Source organism: Malaya genurostris, chromosome 2, assembly GCF_030247185.1.
Source record: "Malaya genurostris strain Urasoe2022 chromosome 2, Malgen_1.1, whole genome shotgun sequence".
In the NCBI taxonomy this organism is placed as follows: domain Eukaryota; kingdom Metazoa; phylum Arthropoda; class Insecta; order Diptera; family Culicidae; genus Malaya; species Malaya genurostris.
The window spans coordinates 250,186,367-250,209,233 of NC_080571.1; the positions used below are offsets into that span (position 1 = coordinate 250,186,367).

Here is a 22,867-nt window from a genome sequence, read left to right on the forward strand (position 1 = left end):
TTACATCTTGGTTGATTCAGTCTGTTTCTTCAATAAAAATCAAAATTCGTTATCCAAACTAGGTAAGAACACTCGTTGAAAGTGTTCAGACGTCAGAAGACAACTTTCGTCACCCGGCTAATGGCGTTCGGGTACTGAGGTCCCCAATACTGCAAGAAATTATTTGCTAATTGAAACAAATGAGGGAACTGATGGAAAATCGATTCCCATGAATGCAGAGGGTTTCAAGTTCTTGGTACCGGGTTTCTAGTAAATAAAGCCTTCATTTCAGAACGAGCCTCGCTTGAGAAGTCGTCGTCCGGATGCCGATTACTCAAAACCGTACCATGCGACCTTCATAGATTTTCATTGGTCGCATCTCCGTTAAGGAACGAATTCGACGTCTTCATAATTGCAGCCTTGTTGGCTTCTTGTTTCAAAAATTTTACAAGTTCTGCTTGAATCAACAATAGTTGCGCATTCAAATTTGAGCTTATGCCAGCTATTTTGATCGTTTCCTCATCTGATGTGCTAGGTGCTGTTTTGTAATTCCTGGAATAAAATAATAAGTTTAAATAGTTAGATAATTTTTTTTATATTATATGCTCTTAAAGAACTTCGCTTTTGGGTGTCGCTTTTGGTGTCGCTGGTTGCTCTTTGATTGGCTATTAGAGTGGAATCTAGATAATGTTTACTCCAAGCTAGTATCGACAGGTATCGACCATGAAAATATCGATACCACGCGATACCACTTTGCACAGTATCGATCCTAAAAAATCGATACTTTAGGCTTAAGTATCGATACCTTGAAGTATCGTAGTATCGATACCCATCCCTAAGAAGCAAGACTCTTTGCAAGCGTATGAGTAATGCCAACAATGTGTGCGTAAAAACATATTCCGACGCTTCTTTTCCTGATTTTACTCAATAAATTTTCCATATGGTTAAAAAATAAACCAATCGGTGCATACTGCTTAAAATTGCAATTCAAGAAAAGCGAAAATCTTAGTCTAAAACTCTTCCATTTTCCTTAAACTGCTCGAGAAAAAATATTTCAGTTTCAGCTTACTTCCACTGACACATTTGATTAGCAACAAACACAATCATATATGGATTTCCTCTTGCAGAAATTATTGCGATATAAAAATTTACGTAACTTCTATTAGTAATCCGGCAAAAATGGAACCTTGAATTTAACACGCGAAAGCAAGGGATACGGAATGGTGTCGTAAAACTATTTATTTTTCCGGCAAACTGCTTTTGTAACAGAAAATATTTAGTTTTGTTTATTTTGTGTAGCGCAATCTACAAATGCATTGAAGCAGTGTTGCTAACTTTTTTATTAGGGAATTAAAATTTACATTCATAAAATGTAAGCATTTTTCCATCAAATGTTGGTGCAGAATTGATCAAAACTGATATTTCATCCAAGATGTCAGGCTTAACATTCATTTGAGAATGCATTATTGTCAAAAAATATTGTTTGAATTTCAATCGTGCAATCCACTTTGATAAACTCGGTGCACTGCATATACGAATACACAGATCTATGGCATACATACCAAATAAAATGTACGTAATACACAAATTACCAACACAAGTTAACTTGGTTTACTCTTGATCCGTAAGGCTATTAGCAACGCTGTGATGGATTTTTGTTCTAAAATGACAGGCTGTAGTATAATGTAATACTGTCAAAAATGAAACACGAGCTTGAAGATCACAACGCGAGGATTTAAAATCTGTCCTACATTTGTCTACATTTGTCGAGGATTTAAAATCTGTCTACATTTGTTTGTATTGGTGTTATGTCAACTCACTGTGATGTTTCAAATCAGAAACAAACAAACAAAATAAAAGATTTTGAAAACTTCTAGAGAAAATTTCACGATGATAGTGCAAAGCACTTCCTACACTCAAATAAAAATTCACGTTCGATTTACTTGAAAAATCACGTAAAATGGTTTCAAATGTCAAATTGATTATTTTACGTGACGAAAATGAATGTTATACGAACATCCCCTAAAATGAATAGAGTCATCACATAAGGTTTACGTGAATTGACCAAACGTCAAACAATCTACGTGAATTTCTAGTGTGAAAAACTCGATTTTGAAAATGGCGAACAGGGCTAAAGTGTAAGTAATGTAAATATTTGAGAAAAATGTTAATTAGTTACAGTTTTTGACTACATCGTCCGGACCATTCCAGTATAAAAGTGTTAATGTGTTCAACTGGACCAAGTGCCTGCGTGAGTCCGGAAGTTTGCCCGCTTCTGCCGAAACAGGTCATTGGTCCACTGAAAAACGAGTTCGAAATCGGTATGAAGCTAGAGATACTGGAACCATGTAATGCGACTTTAACCTGCACCGGTTGTGTTGTGGGAGTTCTCGACTCTCGACTGCGGCTTCGGTTGGATGGCAGTGACAACAAAAATGATTTTTGGAGGCTTGTCGATTTGAGATACCACGACGTTATTAGTTTCTTCTTAAGCTATTGAAATTATATGCTTATTTTCTGAAATAAATGTTTTATTTTTCATGGTATTTTCCATTTCATAGATTTATATAAACATCGGAAATCTCCCTTTTGACTTCAACCAATATATAAAATAGTAATTCTCTGGTGTCTAAATTTGATATGAACTGATAGGTAAATGGGATATGAACAATACATTGCATTCTACCTATGAAACACGTAACTTTTACTAGATTATGCATTAAACAGCTTTTAAATGCCAGTCCATTAAAATTTACGTGAAAAGTAGGGTGGAAAATATTCACATAAGTTTTCACGTAACTATAACCTGATTATTATTTTTAGTGTACTTATATTAACAAATTCTGATATATCATTCGATTTGCTAAGTTACACGGTATCTTTTTAAGTGGATTTCCGAAGCTAAGCGACTTCTTTAAGTGGCATATTTTTAGACGAATTTTAAAAGTTATGTGGTTTCCTTGTTTTTGTATTAAAAAAGCATAACGCCGACAGCTGGTGTTATCTCGAATTATTTTTTAAATTAACTGCCCCATATTTGGAAATCGTTCGAAAAATAGACGTTTGCCTACACCAAATAAACAAAAAAAAACCTGTTTTAATCCACCTAGTGGTGTAATGATGCCTTTCTCATATCAATCATACTATCATATAAAATACTGTGGTTTTCTCGAGGGGGACGACAGATCTGGTTTTTTCAAATAAAATACAAAAAGTCAATGGAAAGTGAAAAAAACTACATCTATCCAAACATCTAGATCGATCCGTTTAAAAGCGTTTCTAACCGTGTAAAAAAAAGTCAAAGAACATGTGATCTCTTAAAAAGTTTCTGTTACTGGTCTTGACATTCACTGAGTGTCAACATTGATTCGTCAGCAGATTGGTAAAATGAAATTAGGGTTAAACAACATTGAAAATTTGTTTTCTTGGTAGCTGGGAGCATGAAGATGGAATATAATAATTTTTGGTTCGAGTTGAATATAGAAACTGTGGAAAATGACGCAGATATTAAACGAGAATGGCCAACATTCCGATAGGACATGGCAGATAATCCGGAGCATACGCTCTCGGTGTGTGGGTTAGCTATGCACCAGAATATAACAAAACTGATTTTACAGGACGATAGTTCACAACTTTCCGAACTGTCTGCATCTGGCATCTTCATGTGACATTTGCAACTTTCAGGTTTCATGGCCTATTACGATACATCATATCTCCATGATTATGTTTTTAACCAGCAAAAATCCATGAAAAGACGATCGATCCATATTCAACCGTTACTATGTGTAGCAAAGAGAAGCAAAGTGTGCATAATCGTATGCAGCGTGAAAAAGTCTAATCGAAGCGAAGTGCAGTTTTTTAGTGTCGTCCCCCTCGGGTTTTCTTTAAAATAATTTTATTCGATTCTTAAAAGAATAACCGAAATCGGTTTGTTTGACCGTCTACTGATAAAAACTATCAATTGGAAAAGATTTGAGGTCGATTTAGAAAATTTTTTAAGGATTTTTCCCATTCTCAGTGATGGTATACAAGTTTTACCAACTTTATCCTATATTTCCGGATCCGGAAGTCGGATCTGCATGAAATTCAGGAATTATGTATTTTTCTGCGCATTTTTCCCCATAACTCCCGAACCGGAAGTCGGATCCAAATAATATTCAGGAATTTTTTATGGGACCTCAAGACCATTCATTTGAATCTAGGTTTGTGAAAATCGGTTCAGCTATCTCTAAGAAAAGTTAGTGCACTTATTTTCACAATTTTTTGCACATTTTACCCCATAATTCCGGAACCGGTAGTCGGATCAAAATAATATTCAGGAATTTTGAGCCATCTCCGAGAAAAGTTAGTGCAAAAAAACGTTACATACACACATACGCATATACACACACACATACACACAGACATTTTGCGTACTCGACGAACTGAGCCGAATGGTATATGACACTCGGCACTCCGGGCCTCGGTTCAAAAGTCGGTTTTCACAGTGATTGCATAACCTTTCTATATGAGAAAGGCAAAACATCGTCGATGGATTTGTTGGTTCCATCATCGCCACGGCGCGCAAGCAAGTGCGAGAAGCAAAAGTTCATTTTTTATGACGGCAGTATCGAAACGTATATCCATCGTGAAAAAATACACGGAGCATTTAGAAAATTTTATTTTTTTTTTTTTTAATCTACTTTTGAGATTTTACCAGATCTCGATGTTTTATGCATTTCTAGGACATTGGGAAACATGTTTGTAGTTTGCTGTTATTTTTTATAGTTTTTTATAGCTGTTATTTTTACGCAGATTTCCGAAGACACGCGGTATGTATCCCTTGCTTAAAAAAGACCAGTGTATATATTAGTGATCCTGAGACCAGAGATCAGAGCATCCCATACGATCCATTAAAAAATGGTGAATCAGTAATCGTGAAACAGCAAGCTCAGAAATAGTGTAACTTTAAACGTTTGTTTACACGAAAAAAATGAAAATAAATGTGCGCTTTTCGCACAAATCGGCTACTTGATTTGTGCGAAAAGCACACATTTATTTTCATTTTCTTCGCGCTTCGCCTTAGGCTCATCAGTTTTCAAAGCGGTTCAAATAAAACTACCATATCTGCCTAAAAGTTCAATTTAAACCGCTAAGCAGACTCAAAGTATACACTGCTTACGTAATACTTTTCAGATATTGCACAGCGTTGACGTCTGCTTAACGGTTTAAATCGAACAGCTAGGCGGAGATGACAGTTCAATTTGATATGCTTGAGGCACTGATGAGCCAAAGGCGAAACGTGAAGAAAACTAATAGAGAAGGTTTAATAATCAAAAACAATCTTGGCACGATAAAAACAGTTTATGGAAAACTGATATTTATAATTCAGATGATTGGTAAATCTGATACTCTGATGATGAATGTAAAACCTGTTTAATCCACCTCGTGGTGTAATGATGCCTTTCTCATATTACTCAGAACATCATAAATTGAATAGAAAAGTTTGTTCGAACTTAGTATAACAAGCTCTACAAATTCTGTTTATCCTGTAGTTCCGGAACCGGAAGTAGTATCCACAACAAATTTATGAATTCCGTATGAAACTGTAAGACTTTTCCTTTGAACCTATAAGTTTATGAAAATCGATTTGACCATCTTGAAGCAAAGTGAGTTCCAATTCATCCGGAACCGGATTGAAATGACCGGAATAGCCAAAGTTGGTTCGTTTGCTAGCAACAAATATGACCTACAAATTGAAACAGTTTTGAATCTAGTAAACCTAGACTTACTATCTCATGCTCTATTACACGAAATCTAACAAACGAAGCGAACCAACTTATCTGTTACTTTTGCGTATGTTAGTCAGGCTAAACAGCATGAATCCGCAACATAAAACATGTAGTAGGATTATTATTATTATTATTATTATTATTATTATTATTATTATTATTATTATTATTATTATATTATTTTAATTATTATTATTATTATTATTATTATTATTATTATTATGTTTATTATTATTATTATTATTGACATAACAACACCACCGGCACGGTATTAGTGCAGTACTTGCTGTGTAAATTACATATTTTTTCTTGAAAAAATTCAATTCATTGACTTTTTTTTCGGTCGCACTTATTAAAAAAAAGCTCTAAATTTTATCAACTGTAGCACTGTCTTTTACCAATATCACACGCCAGTAGCAGACATCCGTAACCGTTTCGATTTCTTCATAGCATGTACAAAATTGAACAAAGCACGCATCATTAGTTTTGTGTTTTCTTTTTCTTTCGGTGTTGTACATATTGTCTTTCTATATGGCGATTTGAAAACTTTGACACTCATCGCCCTGTAACTGCGGAACCGGAAGTCGGATCCTGATGAAATTTCACAGTAGCTTTAAAGACAATATGAGCTATAATTCGAATCAAGATTTGTGAAAATCGGTTCAAGCATCGCTGAGAAATCGAAGTGAGTTTTATTTTTGGATTTTTTTAGTTTTATAGGACTTGTACCTGTTTTAGACCATAGTTCGTAAAAAAAATACTCATGAAATTGGTAATTTTCCACTTATCACAGTTTAGTTCCGAAACCGGAAGTCGGACCCGGATAAAATGTTCTTAAAAATTTTAAGAAACTTCAAGGCCTTTCATTTGAATCTAAGTTTGTAAAAATCGGTTGAGCCGTTTTCGAGAAAATTGAATGCACATTTTTTCTCTAATTTTCACATATTACCATGTATCTCCGGAACCGGAAATCGGATCCAAATGAAATTCAATAGTAGGCTATGGGACCATAAGACCTTTCATTTGGATATAAGTGTGTGAAAATCGGTTTAGCCAACTCCGAGAAAAGTTAGTGCATATTTTTGTTACATACACATACACCCACAGACATTTACTCGGTTCGTCGAGCTGAATCGAATGGTATATGACATTCGGCCCTCCGGGCCTCAGTAAAAAGTCGGTTTTCACAGTGTAGGCAATTCTATATGAGAAAGGCGTAAAAACAACCTGATCTTCACTACATTTCTGATTTTTGTGGGTTTAAACATCGCAAAAATATGACCCTATAACCTAAACCTTAAATAACCTAAAATTCATGTACCGAAACATCGGTTATTTCTTATGATTTTCATTAAAACCAAATTACGAAACAACGGAATTGAATCTTAAAGTGTTAGGATACATAACTTTTCGTATCTTTCAAATGCAATTTCTACCACTCTTAGAAGCACATTTTTTTTTGCATGCATCGAAGTTTTTCCATTATATAATTATAATAAATTATAATCATAACAACTACGGCAAACTGACATTCAATATGTCGAAAAATCCTAATTATCGTACCACAATAATCGAAAGAGGAAGTAAACGAAGGAAAACTGTCATTTGGTGATGCGAGCTTTAAAACAATATTTTCATTGTATTTTTTCTGTGTGTATTGGTTCTAGTTCCTTATAGATAATTACTCAGTTTTTCAATCATTTTGAAATGTTGTGCAAGTTACACCGTTATTGCTATAAATTTATAAAATAGAAAAAGTAAACATTTCACTTTCGAATATTTTAACGAAATTAGTTTAAATGCTCAAGTTTCATAAAAGGCATCGTCCGCAACGTATTTCATGTCGGTAAAATTGTCGTTTTTTTGGCATTCACTTAAAATAAGCTTGTGCAATGTAAAACATCCGAATAATCACTCCAAATAACCGGCCACAATGGTACTAGAAGAAGTTGCATATTTCATTGCGAATATATTCCATCTGCTGCAATGTTTACTGCAAATCAGCATATGCATCGGAAGGTTACTGGTACAACTAATCATCAATGCATTCTCGTTAGTCGCAGTGACACTGCGGACAATTCGGCGCTTTATGGTGGTATTTTCGGAGGATTACGCATTTTTTCTCGAGGACATCAAAACTATACTAAGCACAACAGCACTTTTCTTCATAGAATGTCTAATAGCGATTCGGAATGGAATTGGCGACGTATTTTGTTCCGTTGCAAAAACCATCAGCCTTGCGTACCATGGAATTGATGAATTATTAAGTGGCCATTTACTGACAGTGCCAGTTTTCACATTTGAATTTGTAAAGCAACTATTGGTAGTAACTGGAAAAGGAGTATGGTTTCTCACGACTCTACCAGCACATTTAGTGAAAACGGTTCTGGTTCATCTTGGCATTTTGCTTTCTCTCGCCGAAAAATACTCTAGAAGGATAGGAAGCCAAAGTTCAGAAATGGTAACAAGATTAGCGATATTTTTGGTTGAAGATGTTCCAATTCAATCAGTTGCTGGTCTTTTCGTATTATTTCTGGCTTATATGTATCCAAAGAGCACAAAGAAAACAGTTCGATTATGCTATCTAGTATTATTTCACTTCTACCGGAAACTGTTGCCCTACGGACGTGGCATCCGCACGAAATTTATCCGAAGCAAACGAAAACTGGAAACACTTCTTTACAATACATTTCGTTGCATTCTTGTCGGTTTCGTTTATCTTCGAAGACGGGCAACGGACATATATGACACCGAAATTCGTCGCACGGTTGCATTCATCCGTAACTTATTCACCTTTTCTGATCGTCGGCCGTCATTTCCGAGAGTGCACTTTAGCCGTATTGAAAATCGTGCAGATCATTCTGCCTCAGAAACATCACGTTCGTCATCAGCCTCATCAGAACAATCAACACTGGAAGATCGATCTCACACACTTTCGTCCGGTGCTTCTACTAGCCTCAACAAAGAACAGAGTCATACTCGTATATCAACCGGTCTCGGACTTTGCATCATCTGCGAGGATAACGACAAATCGGTAGTTCTCGTTCCGTGCGGCCATTTATGTCTGTGCAAGAGTTGCGCAAACCAACTAGGAAACTATGACCGTTACTGCCCTATATGTAGGACGCTTATATATCGCAAAGTAGATGTATACCTTTGAACTAAGTTTTTAAAGTAAATAAATAAGCATGAGTTCAAAATGAATTGCTGAATGATAGAGAATAGAAAACAGGTCTCGTCGAATGGAATGTTGAAAAAACGCAAATAAAGATAATGTCTGAAAACACATATTTGTTTTTCTTGCAGCAACAGAACAGGCATAATTTCGCTCGAACCAACATTTTTCGAACATCATTCAATAATATATGGGCATAAACTTCCATTTACCACCAACATTCAAATAAAAATTTCGAATATGTTCGAATTTAGAGATTATACCATCAACAATTTATTGTATATATGATTTACTTCTCGTAATTCTAATAGTAATATGTATCCTCTAGATAGTAAACGGATGATTTTCAGATCTACCAGCAACGAAACAATAAATCATCTTTCAGCTGGATCTTTATCACAAAACAAGCTGTCTGCCATCATTCGCAATTGGTTTCAAGACAACCCAGAAGAGGCTGGAACCCTGCACAAAAAATTTAATCAAGATCAATGGCTAACATGAATTCTGGTATGTGCCGAATCTAATCGCATAATGAAGACAACAGCAGCAGCATCATATAGTGGGAATGAGCTCGAATAACTTGAAAACAACACAAAAGTTTTGTTGCGGCAATAAAAACAATAACGCTTAAGGGCCGTACTGCAGTAAATATTCCTTTAAACTTTCTGGCAAAGGCAACAAACGGATCGCCGGTTTCGAAACCCTGGATAAAATTGCGTCCCGGCAAGCACTCTGCAGTGTTGAGATTCCGTACAGTTGAATGATTTTGACCTGTTTCGTCGTGCCATAGACATCAATTACTACATGAAGCGCCCCTTTGGTGTAGGGAATATCCTGCGTACATGGACCTTGATCCTCGCCATTGATAATAAAGTGCATCTCTGCTTTGTCAGTTTCGTTCGGTGTTGGAACAAAAACGATTCCTATACGCGAGTTTGTATCAGTAGGCAGGATGTCAGCGCTTGCTCCATCCTGAGAAATCGGTCTTAGCAAACTTCGTGGAAACACACCGCGGGTGGTTTTCACATTTATGCCATCACCAAGAATACTGCTTTTCGAAGCCGCATTGCCAACGGACCGGGTAATTGGGAATACCCAGCTGGAACCCAGGTTAGCTAGATCCGGTAGAGCGTACTGAAGCGTGGAAGCAGGTTGAATGTCCAGCTGCGTAAGACCTACAAGTACTCATGAAATAAACATTCTTTAGTCCTGATATTAGACCTATAGACTTACCTAGTCTCATATGGCCACTCCAGCCACGTTCATTTTTCTCGATTTCCAGCAGAAAAATCTCTCCCGGTTGCAATGGTTTCTCACTAAAGGTGAGCGCGTTCCCAAAACTAGCCTTCCGATACGCGACAGTATTTTCGTCGAACAAAATAATATTTTGACCATGGCACGGATGGAAACGCGATAACATTTGTCTCGGATACACAACGGTCATAATAATTTTTATACAAAATGATTAGATTGAACTGAAAGCTATTTAACTTTTCAGGGTGAGTTATGACAGCTTTTATTGTGGGCCAAAGTGCTTGGTTTATGTGTATTGGTTTTTAATAGATTAGAAACTGTTTTATTATCCGCAATTTACTTTTATTCCATAACATCAATTCATGAGCACCTATTATATTTTCTGAACTTCGAAATTTTATGTATACTATATGAAAAATATGATGTTACGCATCTGAGGCAAAAATGCAGAACGTCAACAAAACAATCTAATGAAACATGTCCGATTTCAAGGATGTACACGTTTAAAAATAGTACACCTACATTAAGGTGTAATTAAATCACACAGTAATTTTAGAGCATTTATTTGATGGATAAAATTAACCACGTTCTCAAATTATACAAATTAGTTGGTATGAACAAATTAGTTGGTATGAATGGTAACTCTGTTGGTAAATAAAAATTGTTAAAATTATTAAAGAATCCAGTTTAAGTGTCCTGTCATTTGTGTTGTGATAACCTCACTTCTTTGGAAACTGATTGTGGTGAAACTAACTGTCAAACAGTTATTGAAATTTTCAGTCAATGTCTTTTTATTAACCAACTGAAAAAATCTTGAAGGGTACATCGAATGGATTAAGGCACAGGTGTTAGGTTTTAAAACATTAAACCCACTCAAAAATTTTGTTTACTTAGAGCAAAGACATCATATTAACAAGATATCCAGCTCTCACATTTCCCGAACAAATCATTGGCAACATCCTTTTTTGCGAACATGGCGCCCTCAGGCGAGTCCGCATCGAATCTCGTACATAGAAGTAGAGGAGAGAAACGTCAAATTCGTGCGCGCCGAAATAGCAGCACTGCGCACCCATGCAATTGACATGAATTGTTGAATGTGATGCCGTGCGATGGCGTAGCTGAACTGAAAATTAATTTCGCTCTAAGCTGACAGGGTCTGCTTACAGGCAGGAAATAATTTCGTATCACTCGTCTACCAGCTACCAATACGAATCGTTCGAGGGTAATCTTTGGTGGACTCAACGGATTGTGCAGTGTTTTAGAAGGTGCTCATAATTCCGGTGAACCGGGACATTTCACACTTTTTAATTTTTTCGTACAATGAAACTTATAAGTAGGAATTTTCTTCATTCATTTCTGTGAAAAAAAATCTCAATCTGGAAAACCTAATCGTAAGTTGAGAATTTGTTTTGTTTTTTGAAATCCGAAAAAACAGAATTTTAACTAAAAGAAAAACAACAAAAAATACTGAACATCCCGTTAGATCCATTTGCTAAACAGTTTACAGTAGTTGTTTGACAGTTCAGCAATTACCGAACGATCGGTAATCAATTCAACTATCGAACTGATTACCGAACGTTCAGCCAAGGGGCAAATCACTCTAAACTCTAGACAAGTTCATACTAATAAACTCATTTCATTCCGAAATAATCTTTTCTAAACTCATTTAATCCCAATTAGTCTAGATAAGTTTGGGTAATTTTAAACTAATCCAACCTAGATTTGCCTAATCTTGTATGAAGTGTATCTGTCATTCGAGGTTGCAAAAAAGTGTATGACAAGTAAACAAAGAACGATATCGTTTTGAAGATGAATTTTCAGGTAAATATGGTTTGTTTTTTGATTTCAATCATTTCTTTCAATTTCTGAGCTGAGATGGTTAAGCTTGAGCTTGAGAAACCACCTCTGGTTGCTACTCCTCAGAACATTAAGAACTTCGCGTAATTTATATTGGCCGAGGTATAACTAATTTATTGCGTTTCATATTCTCATTTCATTATAAAATGAAGGTTTGATACGTTGATTTGACAAAATGTTTAATTTTACAGCTCGCTTTCTGGGAAGGTGTCGAGAATGATTTCGGACACATACCAGACAGAATCAAGACAATATTCAATTTACTAGGCTATACAGGTAACTTGAGTATAGCATCATTAAAGGCACATATGCTGGATGACATTGAAAAGGATGTGCAACTACTCGTCCAAAATGGATTAGACAAATTCCTTGTTGATTTCCGTCTCATGCACGCGGATAGAGTCCAGCTAATATGTTTATTTGATTTTTTCTCGAAAAGTGTAAAAAATACGTCAATTCCAAAATTCGCAGAGATGCAACATTACGGATGTGGATTGTGAACAGGAAAAAAAAAGTTTGGAGGACAAAATTAGTTATCAGTTCGAAATATACTTACCGTAAGTAAATGTTTAGGCTAGTATAGGATTCTTAGGCTGCAGACAGAGAGCGCGAGAAGCTGAGTCGAGCTGATCAAAAGCGAGAAACATATTTGCAGCAAATCGAAAGGACCCTGTCAGAGTAAGAGCAGAGCAGATTTCTCGCTTTTACTCTGACGGGGTCCAATTGATTTGCTGCAGGTATGTTTCCCGCTTTTGGTCTGCTTATGTCAGTCATCAGCTCAACTTAGCTTCCAGCCTCCATTTTGTTCGGCGACGCCATACACTAGAGTACAAAACATTTGATAACAGATACACTAAGGATCATGATGATTTTGAGCACAATATTCAGTTAGTCTCTACCAATGCACCTTGATCATGTTGGCATAAAACTATTTATGATTACTTTTTTCATGTTACAGGTTCTCCAATAAATGCTGGAAAAATTGTCACTGATTCTCCATTGCTGGAGCTGTACTCAAGTCTACAGCAATCAAAGATATATCGTTCTAAAGGTATGCGTTATTCAACGTTTGAAAAGGATTTGCTAGCATATGAGTTCAGGAAAACTGGAAACAGTTTTTACAAATACCGAGCATCAAATAAGCATTCCGCAAGCCATTCAGTTTTGCACAAACACATTAGGAATAATACAACCGATACAACAGAATGAATGCTATTAATTGAGCCGCTTCGAAAATATCTACAGTCTCAGGATTTACCTTTTGTGGTAAGCCTAAGCAAAGATGCAACTAGTATTGTTCTAAAACCAGGATATGATCTTCGTACAGATTCTCTCTCCGGTTTGGTGCCGCTTTTTGATAATAATGGTATGCCCATAATGAATCAATTTCGAATGAAGTCTGCGCAGCACATGTTACACGTTTTGAAAAACTTTGCTGTAGGAACACTGACATATATGATTCTCGCTACTCCTATGCAGCTCCATTTTGTATTTGATACGCCTGTGCGGATACTAATTTCGATCATGAAGTGGTTCTTAAACGATGGAAGTATGTTGAAAATAAATTAATGGAAGTTGGATTTAAGGTTATAAGCAACTGTTCTGACGGTGATCCTAAGTTTTTGAAGGCGATGATTAAACGTACTAATTCAAGTGAACCCAAGCCAAATATGCGATGAGGATATTGGTTTCGAATGGAAGAAAACAGTTTACCAGTATGTATACAGGACACAATTCATCTGGTGAATAAATGTCGGCACAGTTTAATTAATCCTGCTAAACAACTTCGTATTAGTGAAATCACAGAATTCACATAAGTAAATGATGAAATTAAGTTATCTTTCCTCTAACAGGTAATTACACCATCGCAATAGTTCGAGAGTTATTAGGTCGAGTTGGGAAAGATAAACATTTATTAACGAAGAGTGACTTAAACAGTGGCGACAAAATGCGGTTTGAACCAACTCTTAAAATCATGAATGCTATGGTCAGAACTCTGCTAGACCAACACCAACACGCCACGTAGGTAGTTTCCCTGGTAGAAAAGGTGCAATTCTTCTGTTGGATATAATGAATAAAATTAACATCGCTTATACTTCTACTGATATTTTGGCCTTGCAACGTGTTTTTTTCTAATATGGTGAGGATGTATATATATATATATATATATATATATATATATATATATATATATATATATATATATATATATATATATATATATATATATATATATATATATATATATATATATATATATATATATATATATATATATATATATATATATATATATATATATATATAGATTTCAACATTATCAAACTTATAATTTTCTCAGGAACTCTCTGTTCGTATTACGTGCTTGACAGCATTACTTAACGTCAAATGTGTATCTATCTCTTTAGATAAATGCTCATTCACTAGTTCTTTTCCTTTCTCGATGTCGTGATTGCAACACACCTGAACAAATTATTGTATCTTACCTATCAAGCCAACAGAACGAATACTTTTTTCGAGAATTATGTGCAATGTCAACAGCAGATACAACAAAAATAAATTTTTCGATGTTTGAACGGAATTCAAAAATGCGACGCTTGCAAATGCAAATACAAATAATGTATCGATGGAAAAATTATGTAACCTTCCCAAAAACTAAAACTGAAACCGATAAAAATGACCAAACTTTACCGTCCGATCGAGATATTATTATGACAATAGATCATGCTAGAGAAGATGCTATTGACATGCTTAAAGCGATAAGCATTGATCAACCAGACTTTAATGACAGCATATGCATTCCAAAAAAATCATCTAATGAAATTTCTGCTTGCGAAACTCAATCTGGTGATGAGCAAGGAACTATGGAAAATGCGATGAGTATTTTTGAAAAATGGGGAGAATTAAATCTTAAAAACAGTACCAGTGGTACTAAACATACGTTTATGATTCGAGATATTAAAAATAAAATAATTCATGTAAAAAAGTCCACGATTCTTTGGATGCTGTGAAACAAACAGTATCAGCATACTAATGATAGATTACGACGCTTTCATCAAACCGAAATGTGTGACAAAATTTCAGACCGTAATGATAATCATGTGCTAGAAGACATTCATATAGGAGATTGGATCTACTTTAGTTCATATGCTTTCTGCCATGTGAATGGATTTGCTTACAAAATTGATAAGCCATCCGCTATACTATTAGTTTGATTCTTTTGGAATGAATTATTTTGCTAGTACATTTCATGTCAAGTCCTAACACCGTTGAAGATCGCGGAATGCTCGTGACAGGTACATTTTATACTTGACATTGAAACTTATGCCTACATGACTGATGTGTGGTATTTGATGCAAACGGCAAACGTTCTTCAAATGGTTAACCTTTACACTCTATAAAAACTCAACAAATCATACTGTAAGTGTGACCTCCGTGCTGCAAATTGATACTATTTCCCTAAATTTTTAATGTTCGATTACACTTTAACTGCATGGATTTATTTCCGTCTACTACAAGCAAACCCGTCGTTTGATGTGTAAAATCGGTATAATTGTCAAAATACTTTCATAGGAGGCCAATAAATAAAAAAGGTTTTGCAACTAGTTTTTCTCAAAAGAATTGTACTTCATCAAGTTCGTAGCATTTTATGACTATTACATAACACATGAAATTATATAAAAAAACTAATCTTTGGCACATGGAATACCAGATTTTGATTTTTTGGAGAGATCCTTAGTAGAACCGGGTGGCAATGCATTTTGTTGATTAATGACGAACATGATTCATCAACTAAGTGTTAGCATTTTGTCAGCAGCTCCTATGACTTCGTTAAATTTATTTAAAGTGCTACATATAAATCGATCCGACTTGTTTTTATCAGTGTAGAGTTGGACCAAATAACGAAGAGGACTCGTCATACTCCGCATAATTTGTTCTCTAAATCCTTTATCAAGAACATCTTTGATTCGAAATCAACCAGTATTGTTGGAATCATTTATTTATCTTTCACTCGCTTACGTCTAAAACAAACGAACTTACTCATAATAAACAATATGTTAACATTATATTCGAAAATTTTACCTTATGCGACTTATAAGATAACCCGGGTGAAACACATTTTGTTGAGTTAAGACAAACCACATCTTGACGAGCATTTTGCTGTTGAATCTATAGCATTAGAAAACGAAAATAAAAACAAAAAAAAACAAACATTACGTTGAAAGCTTCTTATGTCAAAATAATACCTTGCCAGATCTCGGCTAAACTTTTCTAATCCCATTCTAATCACATGCGATCCCTATTAAACTTTTATACTCCCTTTAAATCTTACTTGTTTTCAGACAAAGTTTAGAGTGATTTGCCCCTTGCGTTCAGCTGTGGAAAGTTCGGCAAAAAATTACCAAATTCTGCGAAATTTCAGTGTGTAGAGATAAAATCAACGTTTAACGAGAGCAACGCCAAACATTTATAATGTTTTTTTCTGTCCCTTTTGACACTGTCGCAAAACAGTTAGATGAACAAGCTCAAGTAATTTTAAACAGTATTTTGCTGCCATTTCTCTTATCGTTTTCGCTAAAAATTGTACGAAAAAATTACCATTTTTGTATGATGATCGGGCCAGACCATAAGGGAATAGCCTATAAGATTACCGGAAATGTCGACTTCTCGTTTTCTAACCATAGAAGAAACGGAACGGAGCAATTATTTATCCACAAAATCAAGGATGGCTTTTATCGTATCAAAGAACGCTCGCTAGCAACTCTTCACACAATTCAATCAGTGTCATCAAACGATATTTAACAAATGATAAATTTAACTAAAACTGCGGCCCATTTCAAAGTTTGACGAATGGAAAGTTATTTGAGTTTGTTTTGCACTGGAAATAATGTTTACTAAAGAATTGATATTAGAATTTTTTTGCAAGATTTTTTTCAGTGTCGGAAAATAACCATCGAGCTGTCAAAAATTACCATGCTTTCGAGCAGGGTTATTTTTGACAACATCAAAATAACCACTCGAATGTCAGATTTCAACCAAAAGATAAAATTAACCACGAAACCACAACACTATTTAATTAACATGCTCTTTGGAATAGAATGTATAGGTTGTTAAGTATCGAAACAATTCAAATCATAAAATTTTCTCATACATGTTTTCTTGGAAAACAATCAAATGTACAGTTTGCATATTGTTTGAACATCACGTGTACAATAAATTCAATTATGAATTGTAGAAACAATACGCGATTCATGTATTGAGCGACTCGACTTCTTGTAGCATCTTCTATCGGATTGAAAATGTTGAAAATCCCGCATGTACGTACAAAAAACGAATCTTGAGACGAGGTAAACGAGATTGAAATATGGGTATGTTTGGTGGTGAGAAAGCAATGTTATTGGCAATAACATTTTCCATGATTAGTATATATGAAGGGCAATAACTTATTGCCTTTCATATGTATCTTTTATTGTAAAAACAAAACCAAGACGCTTAAAATGTAGAACCGATTCAAAACGGTTCTGCCATCCTTGTATGGCAAGAATACGACAGAAAAGAACCGTTTATAACCGCTAGGTGAAATTCTCTGCCGGAAACGGTTGTTGCATTGTTGCCAGACTTTTGCCGGAATTCTGGCATAATTCCGGCAAAAATGGCTGGCAGACATAGCCAACCGTCTGGGGGGAAATCTGCCCGCCGCGTACAAGTGGGTGCCTGAGCGCCTTATCCTTGCCACCGGGCGATAATTCTCGATGAACATTAGGGCATATTCAGGAGTGTTCTAATTCTAGATGCATAATTTATGTCAGTATTAAAATTTAAATCTAGAAATTATAACAAAATAAACTGGCAGCCCCAGCAGCGTTTTATCTGTGTTTCAAATATAGAAAAAATAGAACGGCAGTGTATACTAGTTTTAAATTTGACAGTAGAACTGGTCGAATAGATAAAACTAAAACTGATTGCTGGGGATACGTTTGTTTCAGTTTCATTTACATTATAAAACATCCATATGAAGCTTGCAGCTGCTGAATTTGCTCTTAGAAAAGGTCCCACACGCTTAGAAAAAGTTACTCAAAGTTTGAGTACTAGTTACTCATTTTCAAATGATACATGGAAACGTCAAAAATTGAGTAGTTATCATCAATGATATTGAGTAACTCCTACTCTAAATTTGAGTTTAACGCAATAACTCGTTTGTTTTGTTACTATTCGCAAGATCAGTCTAAAAGTTGTAATAACCATTTGTAACAACAGGTTGTATATTTTGTTAGTGAGATCGCGTATTTCGAGGGTGAGTCACTCAACACAAACGGTGTTGTGTCTGCAAAAACCGGAATGATAAACTCCGTGTTGTGCTTTAGAATGAAACCGAATATGCTCAAATGTCATTTATGAGGAATAATTGTATGATTGGTGCCTGAGTAAATTTGCTTTCACCACTTGATATAGTATTGAGTTCAATTACCTAATATTTCAATACAATACACTCAGAAAATGAGCAATGTTTTGCAAATTTGGTATATGTGAAATAAAATTTCACTCAAAATTTGAGTGATAGTTACTCTATTTCTGGTACATGTACAAATAAAGTATTACTCAGTAAATGAGTAGATTTTACCCAAATATCGTTTCCAGTGGAAGAACTCAAATTTGAGTAACTTCGGAGTTACTCTAAATTAGAGTTGTTCCACTTTTTCTGTAGATGAGTGAGACCTTACTCATTTTTGAGTAACTATTTTTAAGCGTGGCAAGAGCAAATGACAGTTTCTCTTGGACCTTTTCTCGTGTTCCCAAGTAACCATGTGCATTATATCACTGCACATTTACAACTCTATTTCGACATTGTAAAAGTATAATTACACTAATCCTGCATATTTTAAAGCAATGTGCTTTAAATTTGCAATAAAAATGTAATGATTCATTATCTTACAACAATATTTCTCCTTGCTATATATCGACTATCTATGCTATATTTTGAATCTACGAAACTTTAATTATAACAGTGCATTGTAATTGAATTGCTACATTAATCCAATGCTTTGGTGTCAATAAAAAGTAGAATCGCTTGCATTGTGTTTCATTAAAAGCTATACTATATGCAAATTTCCAATCTATTTTTAGAATCTGTCGGTAAGTCAGTAAATAGTTGAAAAAAATAGCAGAATGGATAATCGGAAGAAATGGCAAATGCTGTTGAAAAGTGGAAATTTTAGAAGAAAAGATAAAAAATATCGCAATACTCGATGAATGTTAAATTCTAAATCAACTGCGGCCGTTAAGTTGATGATCGATAACTTAGCATTTGTTTTCATTAGTTCAGTTTAATCAGGGATGCCAGGACATTTTTCAAAAATTTGTGTTTTTCACTAATATGAAATGGAATGGAAAAACATTTTTTGTACGTTTTCACAAGCAATCTTAGAGAATTTAAGGAATCTATGTCTGTTTGTATTCTCTTGGAAAAATCTGTTATTTTGAAAATCTGTACAACGCATTGGAAATTTATTATTTACAAAATGGTCGGAGGACCTGGCATCTCTGAATTCAATCACACTGTTAATATGCTACAGTTTTCCAAGATTATTTTATTGATTTTTTTTTGAGAACAGTAATACATAAGTAATATGTAAAAACAATGTAATGATCTGAAGCCAAAATAGATCGATTCTTATTTCTGAACAAACAGTGCAAATTATCAAGTTCATTTACAGTTCCATGTGAAAGGTGCCAGTTAAGAAGCCAGAAAGTCACGGTCGTTATTGGTTCGAACCCAGTTAATGGAAAAAATTTATTCAGACTGGAGTTATTACAACGTACAATGAAAATATAAAACTACACATATAGCTCCTAATATTCATGTGTTTATGTTGAACATTAAATAGATTTTTTAACATTTGAATTGGTTTACAAAGCATTATTTAGGCACTCTTATTGCATCATGGCATATTAAATCTACAGTTGAAATTGTTTCCATCGATAAAGTAGATATTTACGTTGTATCTGCATTAATAATGAATAATTCCTGCTTCATCTGTCAGATCCTAGAAGAGTCTATTAATCGCCCTTTTCAGCTTTATAACACCATTATAATTATGTTTACAATTCAGTAGCATTTAATCAATTTATTTTCACAATTTTTTGAAGCCGAAATAATGCTGAATTATAATGCATATGGTTACTTGGGTTTGTCTTCAATTTCACAAAATAATAATTCTCGGTTTATTTTTAAAAGGGCGTATAAGCAAGTGACAGTTTCTCTTTGTTTACTTTCTCTTCTATTAATTACGGTTTCCACGTCTATCACTCAACTCTTTGCGTGGAATGATACCCGAAACTTTCGACTTTCAAACGGAATAGTGATATCTAAGAAAATCTTTTTAATCACATCACAATAATCGAAAAAGAGAGTGATTAAAGAGAAACTGTCACTTGCTTATACGCCCCTAAGACAAGACCTGACAACTGGCTTCTTATTTTTCCTTCTGAATCATCCTTCTCGTCATATTCGCCCTGTGGAATAAATACCAACGTATCGGCTACAGTGTAGCCATATGTAAAGATTTTTAATAACTTTATGCTAAGAAAAAACTATTTATTAAATTTAAATTTTTAGACCCGGTTTTTGATTTGAAATAAACATGAAAAATGTGTTTGCATTTTATTATTATGTATTAATGCTTAAAAACAATTAATTGAGCTTTGATGATAAAACACGAAATATCTCATGTTGAACGCAAAATCGAATCCATTGTTGACGTATTACCGGATCTTTTGGAAACCGGAAAAAGTCAAGCTTGGATAGAAATGCTTAGTGTGACCACAGTGTGGAACACAACAGTTCATTCTTCTCGTAAAACTAAACACACTTTCGAGTTTACACTAATTTAACAGATCTTTTTTGGTTACACTTTAATTCACTAAAGAGAAAAACGGCTTGATGCTGATTTTAATTACACAGTGCTGCCACTATAAACAATTATTACAAATGAGATTGGAAAAAAGTGAAACATTCTCTGAAAATTTTCATTTTCATTGGTGAGCTAAAATTATACATTTTAATAAACTTGTTTTTTTGATTTTCTTTATCCTGCAAAAGTGGATATTCTTTTCACAATGTGCGGGTAGTAACATCAAAATCAGCCAATCAGAATTGGGTCCATTTTGGAACAAAAGCAGACCCCCCAGTTGTCGGTCTTGAATTAGATACACGCTTAGAAAAAGTTACTCAAAGTTTGAGTACTAGTTACTCATTTTCAAATGATACATGGAAACGTCAAAAATTGAGTAGTTATCATCAATGATATTGAGTAACTCCTACTCTAAATTTGAGTTTAACGCAAAATCTCGTTTTATAGTTACTATTCGCATTCGCGATAAGTCTAAAAGTTGTAATAACCATTTGTATTTTTTGTTAGTGAGACGCGTATTTCGAGGGTGAGTCGATCAACACAAACGGTGTTGTGTCTGCAAAAACCGGAATGATCAGCTTCGTGTTGTGCTTTAGAATGGAAACGAATATGCTCAAATGTCATTTATGAGGAATAAGTGTATGATTGGTGCCTGAGCATAACACACTACTCCAAGCGACCACCACTTGATATAGTATTGAGTTCAATTATTAAACATTTTAATACAATACACTCAAAAAAGGAGCAATTTTTTTGCAAATTTGGTATATGTGAAATAAAATTTCACACAAAATTTGAGTGATAGTTACTCTGTTTTTGTACATGTACGAATAAAGTATTACTCAGTAAATGAGTAGATTTTACCCAAATATCGTTTCCAGTGGAAGAACTCAAATTTGAGTAACTTCGGAGTTACTCTAAATTAGAGTTGTTCCACTTTTTCTGTACACTCAGAAAAATAGTATGGTAACTGTTACTATATAGAGGGCCAACTTGACCATGAGCGTATAGTGGTTTTCAGCCGACTATGAAATCAGATGATTTCAACAATAGTCAAGTTCATGTTTACTATGAATGGTATCGGGTCTAGAATAGTAATATTGAACAGTGTATTGTATGAATAACTAATACGATTGAGATGGTTAGCCTAACCATGACCGAATATTTTTTTTTACATTGTAGTTTTTGCTATAACCAGAGTCATGGTATTTTTGACATTACACTTCTAGTTATTTTGAAACTAAAAGCAGTGGTTGATTCAACAATGCTGAAGATCAGCAAAACATGAGCTAATGTTAAAAAGTTTTATGAATTTAAATTCTAAAATAAGAACAACAAAATAATTTCATAAAAATCTATTTTATTTTCGCATCAAATCAAATGATAATGGTGAAATATTGCTTAGCATTGCTTGATAGCATCAGTTGATCCAAGGCTCTGTCCGGTGGAGTTTTTCCTGAAGCAGGAATTGGCAGCAGGAAAGAAATTATTAGCCAAGTCCAGATGCAAACCTCGATACCCACCTGCGATTTTCCGTCGGATTCGAGCGAATTGAATCCGGGAATCAAATGATAATCTTCCTTTTCATCAATCGCTTGATGTTGTTTCTACAGCGACCGATAATAAATAATAAACCGTATACGAGATGTTGATTTCACTGGAAAACATAACCGTTGCCGGCAAAATTGTTGAAAAATTGAATTTCAATGACGGAAACTAGTAAGGCTACAAACTTTACTTACCTGCAAGACCTACCAAAGTACACAGTCACAATATAGAATATTTTTTTCAAATTCATCACTGATGTGTTACCCATGTACGAAATTTTCTGCTAAATTGTAACTTTATGTGACAATAACAGTACACCCGTTCATTGACAATTTGTATAGTCAGCACAAATGTAATACATAGTAGGTTGA

The 22,867-nt window shown here is 34.7% G+C and overlaps 1 protein-coding gene and 3 long non-coding RNA genes across 6 annotated transcripts; 1 reads left to right on the plus strand and 3 right to left on the minus strand.

Annotated features, from left to right (window-relative positions):
- Window positions 1-9,197: 9,197 nt before the first annotated feature.
- On the minus strand, window positions 9,198-10,665 carry LOC131429412 (neuralized-like protein 2). The gene is made up of 2 exons (XM_058593500.1): window positions 10,159-10,665; window positions 9,198-10,100 (listed from the first exon to the last, which is right to left on the minus strand). Exons 1-2 carry the CDS (start codon window positions 10,367-10,369, stop codon window positions 9,553-9,555), a joined length of 759 nt encoding a protein of 252 aa, XP_058449483.1. The 5' UTR covers window positions 10,370-10,665; the 3' UTR covers window positions 9,198-9,552.
- Window positions 10,666-11,942: 1,277 nt separating this feature from the next.
- On the plus strand, window positions 11,943-14,141 carry LOC131429413 (uncharacterized). 3 transcript variants are annotated; one of them, XR_009229424.1, is made up of 4 exons: window positions 12,031-12,138; window positions 12,228-12,593; window positions 12,995-13,302; window positions 13,364-14,141. It is a non-coding gene; the product is annotated as an uncharacterized LOC131429413 (long non-coding RNA). The 3 variants fall into 3 exon arrangements; XR_009229423.1 differs by lacking the exon at window positions 12,031-12,138 and adding an exon at window positions 11,943-12,000 and having other exon boundaries at window positions 12,995-14,141; XR_009229422.1 differs by having other exon boundaries at window positions 12,995-14,141.
- Window positions 14,142-15,639: 1,498 nt separating this feature from the next.
- On the minus strand, window positions 15,640-16,525 carry LOC131432870 (uncharacterized). The gene is made up of 3 exons (XR_009229982.1): window positions 16,284-16,525; window positions 16,120-16,206; window positions 15,640-16,058 (listed from the first exon to the last, which is right to left on the minus strand). It is a non-coding gene; the product is annotated as an uncharacterized LOC131432870 (long non-coding RNA).
- A 5,810-nt stretch (window positions 16,526-22,335) lies between these two features.
- On the minus strand, window positions 22,336-22,867 carry LOC131432871 (uncharacterized). The gene is made up of 3 exons (XR_009229983.1): window positions 22,691-22,867; window positions 22,472-22,605; window positions 22,336-22,404 (listed from the first exon to the last, which is right to left on the minus strand). It is a non-coding gene; the product is annotated as an uncharacterized LOC131432871 (long non-coding RNA).

Bases quoted from the DNA above. Each gene is read 5' to 3' on its own strand.
- LOC131429412 (XM_058593500.1), bottom strand. From the start codon at position 10,369: ATGACCGTTGTGTATCCGAGACAAATGTTATCGCGTTTCCATCCGTGC. The intron at 10,101-10,158 runs GTAAGTCTATAG...GAGTACTTGTAG, and splicing joins GAGTGGCCATATGAGACTAG to GTCTTACGCAGCTGGACATT.